This window comes from Rhododendron vialii, chromosome 6a, assembly GCF_030253575.1.
Source record: "Rhododendron vialii isolate Sample 1 chromosome 6a, ASM3025357v1".
Classification (NCBI taxonomy): domain Eukaryota; kingdom Viridiplantae; phylum Streptophyta; class Magnoliopsida; order Ericales; family Ericaceae; genus Rhododendron; species Rhododendron vialii.
This window is the reverse complement of record NC_080562.1, coordinates 26,200,178-26,219,669: the sequence shown is the minus strand read 5'-3', so window position 1 is coordinate 26,219,669 and position 19,492 is coordinate 26,200,178. Positions and strand designations below refer to the sequence as shown.

General features: G+C 39.8%; 2 protein-coding genes across 2 annotated transcripts; one reads left to right on the top strand and one right to left on the bottom strand.

Annotated features, from left to right (window-relative positions):
• Positions 1-8,443: 8,443 nt before the first annotated feature.
• Positions 8,444-9,021, bottom strand: LOC131329968 (uncharacterized). The gene has a single exon (XM_058363419.1). The coding sequence runs from the start codon at positions 9,019-9,021 to the stop codon at positions 8,626-8,628; it is 396 nt and encodes a 131-aa protein (XP_058219402.1). The 3' UTR covers positions 8,444-8,625.
• Positions 9,022-14,057: 5,036 nt separating this feature from the next.
• LOC131328540 (uncharacterized) lies at positions 14,058-16,957 on the top strand. Its single transcript, XM_058361476.1, has 4 exons — positions 14,058-14,247; positions 14,370-15,032; positions 15,172-16,139; positions 16,943-16,957. Exons 1-4 carry the CDS (start codon positions 14,058-14,060, stop codon positions 16,955-16,957), a joined length of 1,836 nt encoding a protein of 611 aa, XP_058217459.1.
• The last annotated feature ends 2,535 nt before the right edge of the window (positions 16,958-19,492 follow it).

The following is a 19,492-nucleotide window of genomic DNA, read 5'->3' as shown; positions in this document are numbered from 1 at the left end:
AAGAAACGTATTATTAATAAAGTTGTACGTTTGTTTGTGGGGGTGTACAGATATACGTCTACTATTATGTGTCGAGCACTCGGAAAATAGTAAAATGTGAGTTTTGATGTTGAAATGATGTTTGGAAGTGTTGGTAGCGAGTAGCATTTGATTTGGCGACCGTTGCCAAAATTTCATTTTTTCTGTCTAGCCAGTACCGGTACTGCATTTTTCAGTACAGGTACCCAGTGTCCAGAGCTGGGACAATAATTTGACTTTTGAAGGTTCCAGTACAGGTACTTAATTTTTCAGTACCGGTACCCATTGTCGTTTTTCAAAAAATTCAGCACGCTTTTTGGACCACTATAAATACCTTCCTTTACCTTTTTTCACACCCAAACACCACGAACCTAGAAACACCCTCTCTTACCTATATATCCAACTCCAATCTCACCAAAAACTCATGATTTCAACCTCAAATCTTCAAGATCCATGGGTTTCCAACCTCAAAAATCTGTTGAATCTTGTATTTGGAGAACAATGGGTAAGTTTTGTGTTCTTGCTCTCATCTTTGAGCTCCCACCCACGTTTTTCTCTCTCTCCTCTCAATTACTTGTTGATCTTTGTTCATTTATCTTGTTTTTGGTTTATATTCACTCTAGATCTTGTATCTAAGAGTGGGTGGAGCTCGTTTTTAGTGATTTCAAGCTTGGGTCATTTAGGATTTTGCTCAAAACCCGTTGTGGTAAGAATTTCTTACTATTGCTATGCATTTATGCGGTGTTTGTGTAGCAAGATCGTGCCTTGCTTCGTTGTTTGAGGTTGTTCCTTTCATTTTTGAAATTCTGCAGAATCAGTCACTGTTTATGGGGTTTTTTTCGTCATCTTAAACTCAGAAATAAATTTTGGTCTCTTCATATGAAATAGATTAGACTTAGAGCCCGTTCTAATGCCGCTAGAATCACTCAAAACCGTTGAGAATTGAATTAATGGTGGATTTTAGAAATCTGGTCATGAATCTGTCTCGTTTTATGGGTTTGCGCCCAACTTCGAACGGTCATAACTTTCTCGTCCGATGTCTGTTTTATGCAAACTTTATATCGAATTGAAGGTCTTGAAGTCAGCTTTCTACTGTTACCAGAATAGCCTTAAAAGTCTTAGTATACAGAAAGTTATGATCATTTGTGTGGAGGTGTGTCGGTCTGCCAATGTCTGCTGGCTATTCCTAAGTTGTATTTGTTCCGTATTATTACTCCCTATATGATTAGAACATGTTTAAGTCACTCTCGAGTATGATTACTTGTGTCTTAATGAGACTCGCATCCTCGTGCCTTGTCTTGTTGAGTTTCCTAGGTTCTTTTGGCACTCGTTTTATAAGATTCTCGTTTAGAACCTAGCCGGTGATGTGTTGTGGAGTCGTTATGGGTCCGGTACGTGGCATAGGGCGATGTGATAGATTTAGAGGAATAACATGGACTTAAAGTATTTATTAATTTGCAATGGGGTATGCTTATGAGTTTGTAATACATTGTTGATGATGTATGAACGAATATGAACTTGGATAATGATGTCTGCTTATATACGGATTGATAATGCGTTTATGTTTACGTGAATTGTGAATTCTGAATTGAGGGTCCTGCAACGCAAGGTGTGGTAATGCGGAGACTCTAGAGGTCCCGCAACGCAAGGTGTGGTAATGCGGAAACCCAGGTGGAGAGAATTCAATGTGACGCAAGGGGTGGTAACACAGTTAAATGTCTTGCATGATGAAGAAAATTTTGATTGACTTCAGAAGTCTATATTGATGTTTGGATTGTTTGTTGCTCGAGATTATAGTTGTCGAAAAAGAGAATGAAAGATTGGTTTTATCAAGGTTTTATTAAAGAAAGAAATTTGAATTTTGAAAAGAGGATTTTTGATAAAAATCCTCCGGTATTCTTGAGTGAATCAACGGATCCGGTATTTGGGCACAAATCAACGGACTCCGGTATTCAAACTCGAATCAACGAAGTTTGACCCGAAGTGGTCTTGAGTTTTTTCCCAAAAATTGTTTTGGAAATCGAAAATTAAAGTTTTATGAAATGAAGTCCCATGGTGAATGGTATGAGTTGAGGAAGTTGACGTGGTGTTCGTTCGAAAAGTTATTAGATGGTTGAACAGTTGTTGTAGTTTATTAGATCGTATAAGTTTTAAATGTGGCTTCTAGCTTGATGTATGAATTGGTTAGGAATAGCTTTAGGACGTATAGAATCCCGTAATCGTAGTCCTTCGGTTCATTGTGGTGCCTCTTTGTATCTCTTGTCCGTCTATTGCAAATCAATCACACTTGTTACATGTTTCATTGCATTTACATATAGCTTGAGTATAGATTTTCCTACTGGGCTAGTGTAGCTCAACCTATCATTTTCAAATACGAAACAATAAAGTTAGCATAGTGTGCATTGCGTGCTTGTCGATCATGGATTTCAAAGGTATTAAAGAAGCGGCAATTGTCACTTGTTTTGAAAGTAGTATTTGGAAGAATGACAAATGTAAAACTGTAATATTATTTTTGGTATTGATAACTTAGGGCTTCGATCCAAGCTTGTATCTTTTAAATTTAAGTTCATAAACAAGGGAAGAAATGTCATTTGGGTATTATCGGTACTTCAGTAGAGATTTTATTTATCGTAAATTATTATTATTTATGTTAAAAATCGAGAGCGTGACATATTTAGCCTAGGCCTAGGGTTGCAAATGAAGTGAGCCATTTGTGAAATGTTGAAGCTTGACTCAATAAAGGCTCGTTTGAGTTCGATTTGGGTAGTAAACGAATTGAATGTTAGCCTCCATTTTAGGCTCTTTTAATAAACGAGTTGAATTTGAACCTAACAGTATTTGGCTTGATTAGGCTCGCAAAACCTAGAGTATTCAAATATTTCTCATATAAATTTCATATATGACCTTGAATATGTATAATGTCACGCCCCGCCCCGGAACGACACCCGAAGTGGGCCCGAACCGACACGGCCACGCGGCATTCCACACAAAAGACAAACAACTATACGACAACTAAATAAGGAATAGAGTAAAACCCCAGCGGAAGACTTAACATTAATAATAAACAAGGTGTCTACGATAATTACAAACTCGAAGTCAAAGAGTACTTGACAACATTAACCACAACATGAGTTTAGCAAAAGTACGAGTTTGACCCAATACAACCAATTCGACCAAAAATTCCGACACTCGATACTAATACAAGTGTCCCCAAAACGTCGACCGGCAGTGGACCAACTCTACGGCCACCTGTAACTTGACAATCCAAAAAGGAAAACCAGAGTGTGTGAGATATAGAATACATTCAATAAAATATCACACAACCCAAAAGAATATCTCACTTGAATGTAATTCACACAAACTCAACACAAGTACTCAATTATATAACCACATGTAAAAACATCACACACGCAATGGCACGTCTGCCACATTCCCATGTAACCAAGGCATTGTGTCCCGCACACCACATTCCCATTCACCGTTAATTAGACGGCATGGCCCACGACATGGTGTGACTCACTCCACAACCCTTTAGCGGTTACAATCAACACCCAATAAACATATATCATTAGCTAGATCTCAAATAGCATGATATACAATCACCACCTTGTAACATCTCATTGAACATTACCATATCAAACACACTCACCTTCGTATCGACCAAAGTATGCCAAACTAAGATTTCGGCACCTCTTGAAAGACCGGCTCTTTACCTAACCACAAGTTAACTCATATTAGTTACGAATTCCACGAATACTCGGCACAAAGTTACAAAGCTAACAAGAAGCTAAACGATGACTATCGAATACAAATATGTCCATGTCAACACCTAGAAGTGTCCTAAAACATGCTTAAAGTTCAAATATAAAATAACTCTTGAAATCGGTTTGAAAACTTATGACCAATTCGTCCTATCTTAACCATAACTTCTTATTGGCCTTGAGCTAGCTCTTGAGACCACCACCAATGGAAAGTACACTTTCGGTACACGAATTTTGATATATAATTTGCCCAAAACGGAGTCCGGATGAAAAAGATATGATCGTACGAAGTTCCACAACAATTGCTGAAAAGTTACCCGAGAGGTACAGGTACCACAAAACTCAGTACCGGTACCCACCCAAAATCGACCCAAATGTTTCAGTTCTGATCCGTCGGTACAGGTACCACCAAAAAGTGGTACGGGTACCAACTGGGTTTTTCAGCGAAAATCTAGCACGATTTCCTTCCGATTCCCAACCTTTTTCTCTGCTCAAACCACATCTAAAACTCCTCAAACTACACCAAATCATGCTTTAACTCATGTATATCAAAGAGCTACTTAAGAAACTTAAACCCCATGAATCAAGAAGCTTAAAATACAACAATTCAAAATATTCAAGTGGTATTCTTCTCATACCCAACTTAACTTGCATTATCTAATTAAGGCATGAACCCAACTATTAAAGCATGAAATTAGGCTTACCCAAACATGAAATCTAACAATTAAGACATGGAATTACCTAGATGATCAACAACTTAGACAACCAAGAAACTCCAAGCTCTCCTCTCTTCCTTTCCTTCTTCTTCTTCCTCTTCCTCTTCCTCTCTCTCTCTCTCTCTCTCTCTCTCTCTCTACGTTGGAAGCAAGATGAGAATAGGGGAGAAATATCCCCCAAAATATCCTCCAGGATATTTGATAAAGGCTATGGGAAAATTATTGTACGCAATTGAAACATAAACTTACTTATGCTCCACCCATGAATCACATACAAGCCCCTCGAACTTCCGTCATAAACAAATCAACCCCAAAAACATATAATTCAATTAAAAGATGAATTAAATACTCTAATATCCGGGACGGGTATTACAACTCTCCCCCCCTTAGAAAATTTCATCCCGAAATTGAATTACCTGTCTGAAACAAATGCGGATACTTTTGTTTCATTGACCCCTCGCCCTCCCACGTAGCCTCCTCAACCTTGTGATTCCGCCACAATACTTTCACATAGGGTATAACCTTAGAACGCAAAACTTGCTCCTTTCGATCAAGAATCTCAACCGGTGTCTCCTCATAGGACAAATCCTCACAAAGTTCCAACGGTTCCGAACCCAGAATAAGTGATGGATCTCCCACAAATTTCCGAAGCATGGAGACATGAAACACATCGTGTAACCGAGCCAACTCAACCGGTAATGCCAAACGATAAGCTGTAACGCCAACTCTTCCAACAATTTCATAAGGACCAATATATCTAGGTGCCAATTTCCCTTTCTTTTGAAAACGAATAACCCCTTTCCAAGGTGAAACACGAATAAATACAAAGTCACCAACCGCAAACTCTAACTCACGTCTCCGTTTATCCGCATAACTCTTTTGACGGCTCTGTGCAATTTTCAAACGTTCTCTAATCAATCTAACACCATCTGCTGTTTGTTGTATTAACTCTGGACCTAGTGTTTCCTCCTCGGCATCTTCACCTGTTTGTTTTATGAATTCTAACTCTCGTTCCAACATACTCCTTTCACCTACATCCTCCCAACAAATCGGTGTCCTGCATCTTCTGCCATACAAGGCCTCATACGGTGGCATGCCAATACTACTCTGGTAGCTATTATTATAAGCGAATTCCGCCAATGACAATTTCTCTTCCCAACCGCCACCGAAATCTAGAACACTCGCTCTTAGCATATCCTCTAAAATCTGTATAGTCCGCTCCGACTGACCATCTGTTTGTGGATGAAATGCAGTACTAAATTTTAAAGAAGTTCCCATAGCATGTTGTAGGCTAAACCAAAATCTAGAAGTAAATTTAGGATCTCTATCACTAACAATAGATATAGGTGCCCCATGCAATCTGACAATCTCGTCAACATATAACTTAGCATACTTATCCGTGGTGTACGTAGTCTTAACCGGTAAGAAGTGAGCTGACTTTGTTAACCGATCAACAATAACCCAAATTGAGTCGTATCCCCCTTTTGAACGTGGCAAACCTGTCACAAAATCCATTGTCACGTGATCCCATTTCCACTCCGGTATTGGAAGATTCTGCAACAAACCCGCTGGTCTCTGATGTTCTGCCTTCACTCGTTGACAAGTTTCACAACCAGCCACATACTCCGCAATCTCTCTTTTCATACCGCTCCACCAGAAATATTCTCTCAAATCACGATACAATTTAGTGCTTCCCGGATGCATAGCATATGCAGAACAATGAGCTTCATCTAAAATTTCCTTCTTTAAAACTATGTCATTTGGCAAACACATTCTCTTACCAAACATGATCATACCATCATCCCGAATACCGAACTCAGGCATTTTCCCCTTCATTACACGCCGTCTGAACTCTTGCGAATCAGGATCCTGCCACTGCCCATCTCTGATCCGATCTATAAACAAAGGTCGAACGCTGAAACTAGCTAACAAAGCTCCACTACTTCTCAGTGAAAACTCCACTCCCATTTGTTTCAATTCAATGAAAGCCAAAACTCTAGAACACTGTACACAAGCCAATCTTCCCACGGTCTTTCGACTCAAAGCATCGGCAACCACATTCGCCTTACCTGGGTGATAGTGTATAGAACAATCGTAGTCCTTTATCAATTCCATCCATCGTCGCTGCCTCAAATTCAAGTCCTTCTGCGTGAATAAATATTTTAAACTCTGATGATCACTGAAAATTTCACACGATACTCCATACAAATAATGCCTCCAAATTTTGAGAGCAAAAACCACGGCCGCTAACTCCAAATCATGCGTAGGATAATTTTGTTCATGAACTTTCAACTGTCTCGACGCATAAGCTATAACTTTACCCCGCTGCATCAAAACACAACCCAATCCCTGCAATGAAGCATCAGTGTAAACCACCAAATCCTTCGTACCAATCGGAATTGTCAAAACTGGAGCCGATACTAACCGTTTCTTCAACTCAAGAAAACTGCCCTCACACTCTTCAGACCATACAAATTTCACATCCTTCCTAGTCAATTTCGTCATCGGTAAAGCAATAGCGGAAAAACCCTGAATAAACTTCCGATAATATCCCGCCAAGCCAAGAAAACTTCGAATCTCTGAAACACTTTTGGGACTTTCCCAATTAACCATCGCTTCTATCTTCTTAGGATCTACACAAACTCCATCAGCAGAAATCACGTGCCCCAAGAATTCCACACCGTCCAACCAGAACGTACACTTGCTAAGCTTCCCAAATAAATGATTGTTACGTAAGACTTGTAGCACGATACGTAGATGATCCTCATGTTCCTCCTTGGTGTGAGAATAAACAAGAATATCATCGATAAACACGATAACAAAAGTATCCAAGAACGGCCGAAATACCCGATTCATCAAATCCATGAAAACTGCTGGAGCATTGGTCAAACCGAATGGCATGACCAAAAACTCATAATGACCATACCTGGTACGAAAAGCTGTCCTCGATACATCACTATCCCTTACTTTAATCTGATGATAACCTGATCTCAAATCAATTTTGGAGAATACTGTAGCCCCGTGCAACTGATCAAACAAATCATCTATCCTAGGCAATGGATATTGATTCCGAATCGTCACTTTATTCAACTGTCGATAATCGATACACATACGCATGGAACCATCTTTTTTCTTAACAAATAAGACTGGTGCACCCCACGGCGATATACTAGGCTGAATGAATCCCCGATCCAGCAATTCTTTTAGCTGCACTTTCAACTCAAGCAACTCTGCCGGCGCCATACGATACGGAGTAATAGATATCGGATTAGTACCCGGCAACAACTCGATAGTGAACTCAACTTCACGGTCCGGCACGATACCCGGCAACTCATCCGGAAATACATCCGCGAACTCATTAACAATTGGTATTTCCTCTAGTTTCAGTGCTCTCTTTTCGGTGTCGACCACATAAGCAATGTACCCTTCATAACCTTTACTCAATAAAGATTTGGCCTTAAGAGCCGAAACACGACAAGTAGAACTCACTACTAAATCACCACAGAACTTCACCTCAACGCTATCCGGTAATTGAAATGTAACTTCCTTATTAAAGCAATCCATAACGGCATGATACTCCGATAAGAAATCCATACCCAAGATCACATCAAAGTCAGTCATATACAGCGGCAACAAATCTACAAATAACCTCCTTCCCCCAACCACCAACCCACAACTCGCGTAACACACATTAATAACTACTACCTCACCCACTGGTGTAGAAATAGCTAAAGCAACATTTAAAAGTTTAACAGGCTTGTCTAAATGTTTTATGAAAGCATTAGACACAAAAGAATGCGTAGATTCAGGGTCTAGCAACACACGCGCATAAATACCAGAAATAACCAAAGTACCTGTCACTACCCCCGGTGAAGCCTGTGCCCCTTGACGTGTGATCGCAAACACCCTTCCTGTTGCCGTAGAACCACTAGCTCCTCCACCTCTACCTCCTTGAGCACTTCCCACCGAAGATGCCGCTGGCGCTTGTACCCGAGGACATTGAGCCGCCATGTGCCCCACCTCTCCACAAGTAAAGCACTTGAAACCCTTTGTTGTATTCAGACAATCCCTCATCAAATGATCTGTTGATCCACAATTAAAACATCGGCGAGTTATTGTTGTAGCACCACTCATTGTCTGCCTATTAGTCTCTTGTCCCGACTTCCCTTTCCACCACCCCGTGGAACCCCTTGTGATTTTCCAAAATCTTGAGTTTTGGTAACTTGAGATTTTTGACCCCCACCCTTGTTATTACCGCCTCCGGATTTACCAAATGCCGCACCTTCCGTCTTATTTTTCTTGTATGACTCCCGGCTTTCGTTGTAGTCCTGAATATCCTTTCCAACCATCCTGGCCATTTCCACTAACCGAGCATATTCCTCTTGCTCGTAGGTAGTCAACCTTGTAGCTACCTTCGGTAAAAGTCCTTTTCGGAACCGCTGACATCTTTTTTCTTCCGTGCTCACCAAGTCTGGAGCATATTTTGACAATTTTGCAAACCTTGCTTCATACTCTGGAACAGTCATACTACCTTGCCTCAATTCAATAAATGCCGCTTCCTGGTCCAATTTCCAACTCTTCGGAAAGTAGTGATCATTGAACCCTTTAACAAAACGCTCCCACGTCACCACTCGCGATACCGCCGGTATAACTCCTGGCAGAGGGGCAGTCCATTACCTTTCAAACGACTCCCACCAATCTCGAGCTTCACCTTTCAAGCTAAAAGTTGCCAATGTCAGCTTTTGTGCGTCTGTCACCCCCATAGCATTTAACACCCGCTCCACAGCCTTAAGCCATTCCTCAGCATCACTTGGGTCAATTGCCCCCTCAAACTCCATGGTAAATAGCTTTTTGAACCTTTCAAGTAACCCAGTGCCCGTTCCACGAGTCATTGCCTCTGTAGTTTGCCATTGCATAAGAGCTGCTTGTTGTTCTGCGAGCAAGGCCACAGCTGCAAGAAGTCTATCGGTAGCCCCTACAACCGGTTGCTGTACAGGAACTTCAGGTTGCTGAACCTCATCACCACTAGACGCAGCATCCTCGGCATGAACTGTATGCTCCGAAGCCATTTCCCAATATCTATTTCAATCACTTTAACAACCAATAGCAAACACAATATTAGATATATAACTCACCCGTTAGCAAACACTCCCTCCATTCGACAATCACATTACTCCTATGGTCCACTACCAAACCCCAAACGACTCTCCACACAGAGACTAGAACGTACTAGCTCTGATACCAAGCTGTCACGCCCCGCCCCGGAACGACACCCGAAGTGGGCCCGAATCGACACGGCCACGCGGCATTCCACACAAAAGACAAACAACTATACGATAACTAAATAAGGAATAGAGTAAAACCCCAGCGGAAGACTTAACATTAATAATAAACAAGGTGTCTACGATAATTACAAACTCGAAGTCAAAGAGTACTTGACAACATTAACCACAACATGAGTTTAGCAAAAGTACGAGTTTGACCCAATACAACCAATTCGACCAAAAATACCGACACTCGATACTAATACAAGTGTCCCCAAAACGTCGATCGGCAGTGGACCAACTCTACGGCCACCTGTAACCTGGCAATCCAAAAAGGAAAACCAGAGTGTGTGAGATATAGAATACATTCAATAAAATATCACACAACCTGAAAGAATATCTCACTTGAATGTAATTCACACAAACTCAACACAAGTACTCAATTATATAACCACATATAAAAACATCACACACGCAATGGCACGTCTGCCACATTCCCATGTAACCAAGGCATTGTGTCCCGCACACCACATTCCCATTCACCGTTAATTAGACGGCATGGCCCACGACATGGTGTGACTCACTCCACAACCCTTTAGCGGTTACAATCAACACCCAATAAACATATATCATTAGCTAGATCTCAAATAGCATGATATACAATCACCACCTTGTAACATCTCATTGAACATTACCATATCAAACACACTCACCTTCGTATCGACTAAAGTATGCCAAACTAAGATTTCGGCACCTCTTGAAAGACCGGCTCTTTACCTAACCACAAGTTAACTCATATTAGTTACGAATTCCACGAATACTCGGCACAAAGTTACAAAGCTAACAAGAAGCTAAACGATGACTATCGAATACAAATATGTCCATGTCAACACCTAGAAGTGTCCTAAAACATGCTTAAAGTTCAAATATAAAATAACTCTTGAAATCGGTTTGAAAACTTATGACCAATTCGTCCTATCTTAACCATAACTTCTTATTGGCCTTGAGCTAGCTCTTGAGACCACCACCAATGGAAAGTACACTTTCGGTACACGAATTTTGATATATAATTTGCCCAAAACGGAGTCCGGATGAAAAAGATATGATCGTACGAAGTTCCACAACAATTGCTGAAAAGTTACCCGAGAGGTACAGGTACCACAAAACTCAGTACCGGTACCCACCCAAAATCGACCCAAATGTTTCAGTTCTGATCCGTCGGTACAGGTACCACCAAAAAGTGGTACGGGTACCAACTGGGTTTTTCAGCGAAAATCCAGCACGATTTCCTTCCGATTCCTAACCTTTTTCTCTACTCAAACCACATCTAAAACTCCTCAAACTACACCAAATCATGCTTTAACTCATGTATATCAAAGAGCTACTTAAGAAACTCAAACCCCATGAATCAAGAAGCTTAAAATACAACAATTCAAAATATTCAAGTGGTATTCTTCTCATACCCAACTTAACTTGCATTATCTAATTAAGGCATGAACCCAACTATTAAAGCATGAAATTAGGCTTACCCAAACATGAAATCTAACAATTAAGACATGGAATTACCTAGATGATCAACAACTTAGACAACCAAGAAACTCCAAGCTCTCCTCTCTTTCTTTCCTTCTTCTTCTTCTTCCTCTTCCTCTTCCTCTCTCTCTCTCTCTCTCTCTCTCTCTCTCTCTCTCTCTCTCTCTCTCTCTCTACGTTGGAAGCAAGATGAGAATAGGGGAGAAATATCCCCCAAAATATCCTCCAGGATATTTGATAAAGGCTATGGGAAAATTATTGTACGCAATTGAAACATAAACTTACTTATGCTCCACCCATGAATCACATACAAGCCCCTCGAACTTCCGTCATAAACAAATCAACCCCAAAAACATATAATTCAATTAAAAGATGAATTAAATACTCTAATATCCGGGACGGGTATTACATATAACCTCGTACATTTATAATGAAAGTTTTATAACTTGTACATGTATAAACTTTTAAAAGTAATATAAACTTAAATTATATCATGTTTTTATAATTTTACATGTGCATGAATTTACTTACTTATGCATAAAATAAAAAATTTATTTGCAGTTTTATACTAATATGAGAGATAAAAATCTAAAAAAAATTGGACTCTCGTTAAGGCTCGTGAACAAGTTCGAGTTCAACTCAAACCTAAGCAAACTCAGCTTGAGCTCAGCTCATCAAAATTTAATTGAGCTCCAACTCGGCTCGAGTTCGTTTAAAAAATTAACAAACAAGCTTGAAACTTCTGAAGCTCGGCTCGATTCAGCTCGTTTGGTGCTCTGAGCTTTCCAATCTCTAACCAAAACTTTAGCGCTTGCCTCTAAATCTAATTGAACACAAACTCACTATGAAAACCCAAATCCACCTATTAAAAAATAGACCCAACCCAACCCATTTATTAGTTGGGTTAGAATTGGGTCAACTTAAATGCCCAATGGGTCATGAACATTACCATTACCTAGGGGTGTAAACGAGCCGAGCCAAACCAAATATTGGCATGTTCGAGCTCGGCTCGATCAGAATTGTCTGGCTTGAGCTCGGCTCAAGTTCGAATTGAGCCGGAAAATCTCGGCTCGAGCTCGGCTCGACAAGAATGTACAAAGCTCGAGCTCGGCTCGTTAGTATTTGGTCTAGAATAAACGAGCCGGCTCGGCTCGGATTCGTCAACTTTTCAGCCTTAATATTGAAAAATTGGCTAAACGAGCCGAGTTGAATCGAATATTGGCATGTTTGAGCCGAGCCGAGCCAAACCTATATATTTCAAGCCGAGACGAACTTGATCGCGAACCTATATATTGGCATGTTTGAGCCGAGCCGAGCCGAACCTATATATTTCGAGCTGAGATGAACTTGTTCGAGCCGAGCCCTGCTAGGTTCAAGCTCGGCTTGTTTATTAAACGAGCCAAAAAATCGAGCTTGCTCATTTATCCTTCGAACCGAGCTGAACTCGCGAGCTGCTCAACTCATTTACAGCCCTAACATTACCAAAAAAGAAGAAGAATTAGTGCATGTCTCTAAGAACGTTATGGAAACTCGTGCTGCATGCTACTTTTAATACTGACTCAATTGGCGTGTTTTGGTTAATTAGGAAACTAATTAGTGCATGTATCTAAGAACGTTCTGGAAAAAGAATGGTTGAATATATGGGCCCACGTAGCCCAATAGAAGTGCGGGAAATTACCGGCCGGCCCTATTTTTTAATTGGGGTTCCTTCCGAACCCCTTTTTGTAATGTGTATTCCGTGCAGCCCATTTTTAGAGGTGCTTTTACAATTTTACCCCTATTACTATCGTTTTAATTGTTTGCCCCTTTTCCTTCGTTTATAACTCGATCAGGAAATGACTCGATCACTTACGAAGACGTCTGGCAATGAGGAGAGAGGATTACAGCATTGCAGCGAGAGGAGTTGATCGAAGGTGATTGAAACGGTGATCGAACAGAATATTTTACAGTTGTAAGCAATGGTGAGTAAATTATAATAATCGAGATGCTGAATCAGTAAATTATAAGGAATGGTAATTGTTTTTTTGATTATTTGGCTTTCTCGTTAGTATTTAAGGGAAAGAACAATGAGATTTGGTTAACAGTTGGATAACAGATGTTGTTAATTTAATGAGTTTTTGTGTTGTCATAGTGTTTGTGTTTTGTGTTTTTTGATTATTTGAAATTCAGCTAGAATGAGATGGTTTGAAATTAATAGGTGATGTGAATTGTGTTACAGGCTAGTTTGTAATATGTTTTAACATTTTCCGTTTGGTGTGAATTGTGTCATGCAGTTGGTATGAATTGTGTGTTATGGTGGGGAGTATGTGCAGGGGGAGGGGATGTGAATTGTTATTTTTGGTTCGTGAATTGCGTAGTTTTCGTGATTTATGAATTTCGTGTGTTCACATGTTTTTCATTTTTTTTGTTGTGATAGGGTGTGATTTCTAATAATTCAGTCATCTTGATGTGTAAATGCGGTTCGCGTATGGTTCCAATAAAGTGTTGCCGGTCTTTCACGTCGTATATGGATTTGGTTGACAAATTGTGCTTCAAGTTCAGTGGGTTGAGATTTGACTCAGTGAGGCTTTTTTATAATCTGTGGAATTATGACGGCTGTGTTTTGGATAATGATGATGATTTGGAGGTAATGTTTTCTTTAGCTGGTTGTTATGGTGCAGAAGTAATTGATGTTACAGTTGTGAATTCTGGTGGCAGTAGTAGTTGTTTTGGGAGTGATGCTGTGGCTATTAGAGTTGATTATAGTGACAGTAGTTGTTTGACCACTGATGTTGGGTCTGTTGGACTTTGTGGTGGTAGTAGTGGCAGTTATTGTAGTAGTTTCACCAGTTCAAAAGGGAAAGGGTCAGCTGTTAGTTGTTTTGGTGGTGTTCTGGCTAATGGAGTTAGTGGAAGTAGTGGAAGCAGTGGTGGTTTGTGTACTGATGTTGGAAGTTGCAGCAGTTCAAAAGGGAAAGGGTTAGGTGTGATTCGTTCGGAATGGAGGTTGGATGTTCAAAAAGAGAGAGACTTACTACCCACATTTTGTCAGCATCGGGATCGTGCATTATTGTCTGACGGTTGGCGTCATTATATCAAAGAAGTTAACCAGAAGTTTGAGGGTGGTGCAGTTGAGTTTCGTGATAAATTGGCAAAGTTTGCAATATTTTATGGTTTTGAGTATAGTTTTGCAAAGAATGAAAAGGATAGGGTGACTGCATTTTGTAAGGATACAGATTGTAAGTGGAGAGTGCATGTGAGGTTGGACAAGGTCAGTGATTATTTTTATATACGTAGTTTTGATAATGTCCACTCGTGTGGTGCTTCTGTCCTTACCACAAAGCATTTGCGGGCTTCATCCAGTATGATTGGAAGATTAATGAGTGCTGATATTCGAACGACACTGCAGAAACGTCCGGTCGATGTAGTTACTTCACTGAATGGTTTGTATTGTGTTGATGTTCCATATAAACGAGCTTGGAAGGGTGTTGACAAGGGGAGGTCTGAAGCCTTTGGAGATTATGATGCATCATTTGATGAACTACGGTGGTATCGTGAGGCTGTTAGGAATTCTGATCCTAAAAGCGTGTTTGAAATAGAGGTAGACAATGAGACGAATCGATTTCAGAGGTTGTTTGTCACGTTCAGTGCATGCATTTATGGTTTTAAACATTTGAGGTCCCTTTTGTTTCTTGACGGAACATTTTTGAAGGGAAACTTCAAAGGGACATTGCTTTCTGCGAGTGCGAAGGATGGTGATAAAGGTACAATTTTGTAAAGTATTTTTTATGTAGTTAATTGTCTTTGGCTTGTGAATTGTGTGTGAGTTGGAAATTGTAATTATATTTTGAAAATTTTTGTGCGAGAGTTGTTAATTGTGGTACCAATACACATTTTTTTCAGGGTTGTTTCCATTGTGTATTGGTGTGGCTGATTCGGAGAGCAAGGAGAATTGGTTGGGGTTTATGAAGAAGTTGCGTAATATTCTGGATGGAGATACGAGAAGTATTGTCTTTGTTTCTGACAGGAATGCTGGAATAAAAGCTGCAGTTCCTAGAGTTTTTCCTTTGGGATTTCATGGGTACTGTCTTTACCATTTGAAGAACAACATTCGTGGTCGTTTGACAGGTGGAAGGAACAAGTATAAAGAGCATGTGATTGGTCTGTTTAGTTTATGTGCATATACACTGAATGAGATGAAGTTTAATGAAGAAATGGCTAGGTTGAAGAAAGCTGGTGGGGAAGCAAGGATTAGGAATTTCCTAGCTGATTTGCCTTACGAACATTGGGCTAATGTTTTTTTCCCGGGACAGCGGTATGGCGAGATGTGGTCTAATTTGGCTGAATGCTTCAATTCTTGGATAGAGAAGGAGCGGCATTTACCAATCACACAACTGGTTGATCAAGTACGGATTAAGCTTATGCAACAGATGTGTTGTAGGAAACAAACTGCAGCAAAGTGGTGTCAGGTGCTTTGTCCCACGATGGATGAAGCTTTGGCAATTGCTTTTCAGGAGTCCAAGGCCTGGGAAGTAAAATTTTCTTCACCAGATGTGCTTGAAGTTTTATGTGATCCATCTGTTAAGGTGGATATTGGGAGGCATAGTTGCACTTGTACGCAGTGGCAGTTGAATGTTGTACCTTGTGTGCATGCAGTTTGTGCAATTAAAAAGAGTGGGAAGTCACTGAATGCATGTGTTGATCGTTACTTCCACGTGGAATGTTATTGGGAGGCATATTCTAGACCTATTATGCCTGTTCCTACGCTGTGGAAACCTGAAGTTGCCGATGATGCTGTGATATTACCTCCTCTTTCTAGAAAGCCACTAGGGAGAAATAAGAAGAAGAGGATACGATCTTTTGGGGAGAAGGTCAGACCCATTAAATGTACTAGGTGTGGAAAGAGAGGATCTCAAAACAAAAAGAGTTGTAAAGAGGCTATCAATTAATACTGTCAGAATCTCCTAACAGGCTTTGATTTGAACGGATTTTGATAAATAAGTTTTCATTTGGATTTAGTTGAACGAGAGGATCTCATAACAGGAAGAGTTGTAAGGAGGCTCAATTAATACTGCCACGATCTCATAACAGGCTTTGATTTGAATGGATTTTGATAAGTTTTCATTTAGATTTAGTTGAATTGATTGAGGATTTATTGCTTTGGTTATTTTTGGTGTTAAGTTTTTGTGGATTTTGCATTTTTTTTTCCAGAATGGTTTGTATTAATTGTGGTGAACATGTGTTGTGAATTGTTTTGTTTAGAGGTTGTGAATTTTTATATTTCATATATTTGTACAGTGTGAATTCTTTTTTTTTTTGGCGTGTGAACAACGGGTGAATTTTTGTTATTAAGGTGTGTGAATACTGTCAAATAGAGGGGGGTGAATTCTATTTTTAGGGCTTGTGAAATCTGACCAAGAAGGGGGTGAATTCTGTTTTTATGGCATGTGAATTCTATCAAGTAGAGGGGGTGAATTCTTTTTATGGTATGTGAAATCTATCAAATAGAGGGAGTGAATTATATTTTTATGGTCTAGTGTGAATTATGTGCCATATGGGTGTGAATTCTGCATGGTTTCTCTTTATTGTGTTCAAGTGGGTTTGTGAATGGGTGTGAATCGTCTGGTTTAGGGATGTGAATTGTCTGGTTTAGAATGTGAATTCTCTGTTTCAGATGCCAGAAAAATGACATTTTTACAGGCCTCCGACAGATGCAAAAATTAACACATAGAGGCACAGAAAATGTAGCAAAATAAAAAAAATAAAAAACACATACAAGTATTAAACAACGGAGGTTTCCATTTTACACAACGAGTTAAGGTTACAAAAGAAATGAAAATTAGGGTTTTAAAACCCCACAACACTAAAGAAACAAGAAAACCCCTCAAATCGTGAACCCCTCTAGTGAAACCCCAATGAACCCTTGGTCTAGGGGACTGTGGAGGGCTTGGTGAAGGGGTTTCATCTTCGTCTTCCATGTTTGTGTCATCCTCGCCGTGGAAGGTTGCAATAAAGGCTGCATAGTCCTCATCTATCTCCTCGTCCATCTCCTCCTCCTTTAGAAACAAGGCATAGTTCCGGTCTTGTGCCACCTGGATCTGGCGGTGGAGTTCTTCTATGCGCTGCTGTTGTTCCAGCACCATGGCCATCATGGCGTCATTCTGTTGCAGGAGTGCTTGGACTCCTCTGGCCATGGCGTTGAGGGAGACATCAGACATCTTTTAATGATTTTGTGTGATTGGTGGAGAGAAAGGTGAGTGAAGTAGAGTGAAAAGTGTGTATTTATAGTGATGAATATGTGTAAAGATGTTGATGGTTGGTATCCCGAGAATACATTGCATATTTGGGGTTTGATATTACACATCGATTTTTGTATCGTTTATTATTTTATTATTTTATTTTTGTCATCTTCTCACATGAATAATATCTTATTTTATTTTTTATATCCCTATGCATTTTTTTTTCCCCGGGCATGTAAATTAGTATTTATTTTCAGGAATGTGAATTCTATTTTTCAGGGGTGTGAATTATGTAATTAGGGGTTTGAAATTGTTTGTTTCAGGGGTGTGATTTCAGTTAAATATGGGCCTGAGTTCCTTACAACACATAAACAAACAAATGCAGCAAATGGTTGTTTCACAGTTCTTTCAGAAACGCAGAAATCAACTTATAAAAGCACAGAAATCAACTTATATGCACCAAGAGTTTTGCATATAAACATAAGCAAGAGTTTTCCATCTGAACATAACTGAAGGATGTTAGATTGGGGTCACAAAAAAAGAAATTAGGGTTTGTGAAACTCTAAAATCTGTGTTGGTTACAAAAAAGAAAGAAAGAAAGAAAGAAAAATCCTTCAACACTAGAGAAGGAGACTAGTTCTTCAAAAGATATTAGGGTTTTAAAACGCTTGAACACCAGAGTAGCATCAAAATAAACCCTAGTCGTTAACCCCTCTAGTCAAGCCTTAATCAACCCTGAGTCTAGGGGACTGTGGAGGGCTTGGTGTGGGGGTTTCTTCTTCGTCTTCCATGTCGACGTCGTCCTCGTCATCCGTGTCTGTGTCTTCGTCATTCTCGTCGTCCGTGTCCGTGTCCGTGTCCGTGTCCGTATCTTCGTCATCCTCGTCGTCCATTTCGTCGATCTCCTGGTCCTCCAGAAACTGGGCATAGCGGCGGTCTTGCGATTCCTAGATCTGGCGTTGGAGGGCCTCTATGTGCTGTTGCTATTCGAGTAGCATGGCCATCATGGCGTCGTTGCGTTGCTAAAGTTCCTGGACTCCTCTGGCGAGGGCGTTGAGGGGAACATCAGACATGTTTTTAGGGTTTTGTGTGAGTGGGGGAGAGGAATGGGTGTGAGCAGTGAAGTGAAAAGTGGCGTAGTGCAGGGGGTTTTTATGGCGGTGAAAAGGTGTAGTGTGGGTGGTGAAAAGTGATGTTACGTTTCACATCCCTATGCAATAATAATATAATATGTGTTTATTTTATTATGTTTATTATTTTAATTTGTGGGATGTGAATTAATTAAAGAAAGTAAGGTGGAATCTTGTAAAATTAGTTGAATTCTATTTTCTGGGATGTGAATTAATGAATAAAAAATATTATGAAACGGGTGTTTGGGAAAAAAAATTAATGAAAGAAAGTAATTCGGATTTTTGTTAAATTGAATGAATTTTGTTTTTAGGAATTATGTCTAACAGTGGCGTGAAATATGTTATTAGGGCGTGTGAATTTTGTCAAATTAGGGGTGGATTCTGCCAATTTGGGTGTGAATTCTGCCAATGGTGCGTGTGAATTAAGCCTATGGTACATGTAAATTAAAATAATGGTGCATATGGTGTATGTGAATTCTGTTTTTAGGGATGTATAGTGGGACAAAAAATTAATAAAAGAAAGTAAACAAGAATTTTGTAAAATTGGATGAATTACGTCTAACAGGTTGTGTGAATTAATGAATTACGTTTAACAGGTGGTGTGAAATATGTTTTTAGGGCATGTGAATTCTGTGAAATTGGGGGTAAACTATGTCAAATTGGGAGTGAGTTAAATGGGGTGTGGATTCTGCCAATTTGGGTGTAAATTCTGCCAATGGTGTACGTAAATTAAGCTAGTAGTCACTTAAGCCAATGGTGCATGTAAATTCTGCTTTCAGGGATGTATAGTGGATATAAAACACAGAATCTGTAAACTATTACTACTGTATCTTTGAATTGCTAAACTATTACAGT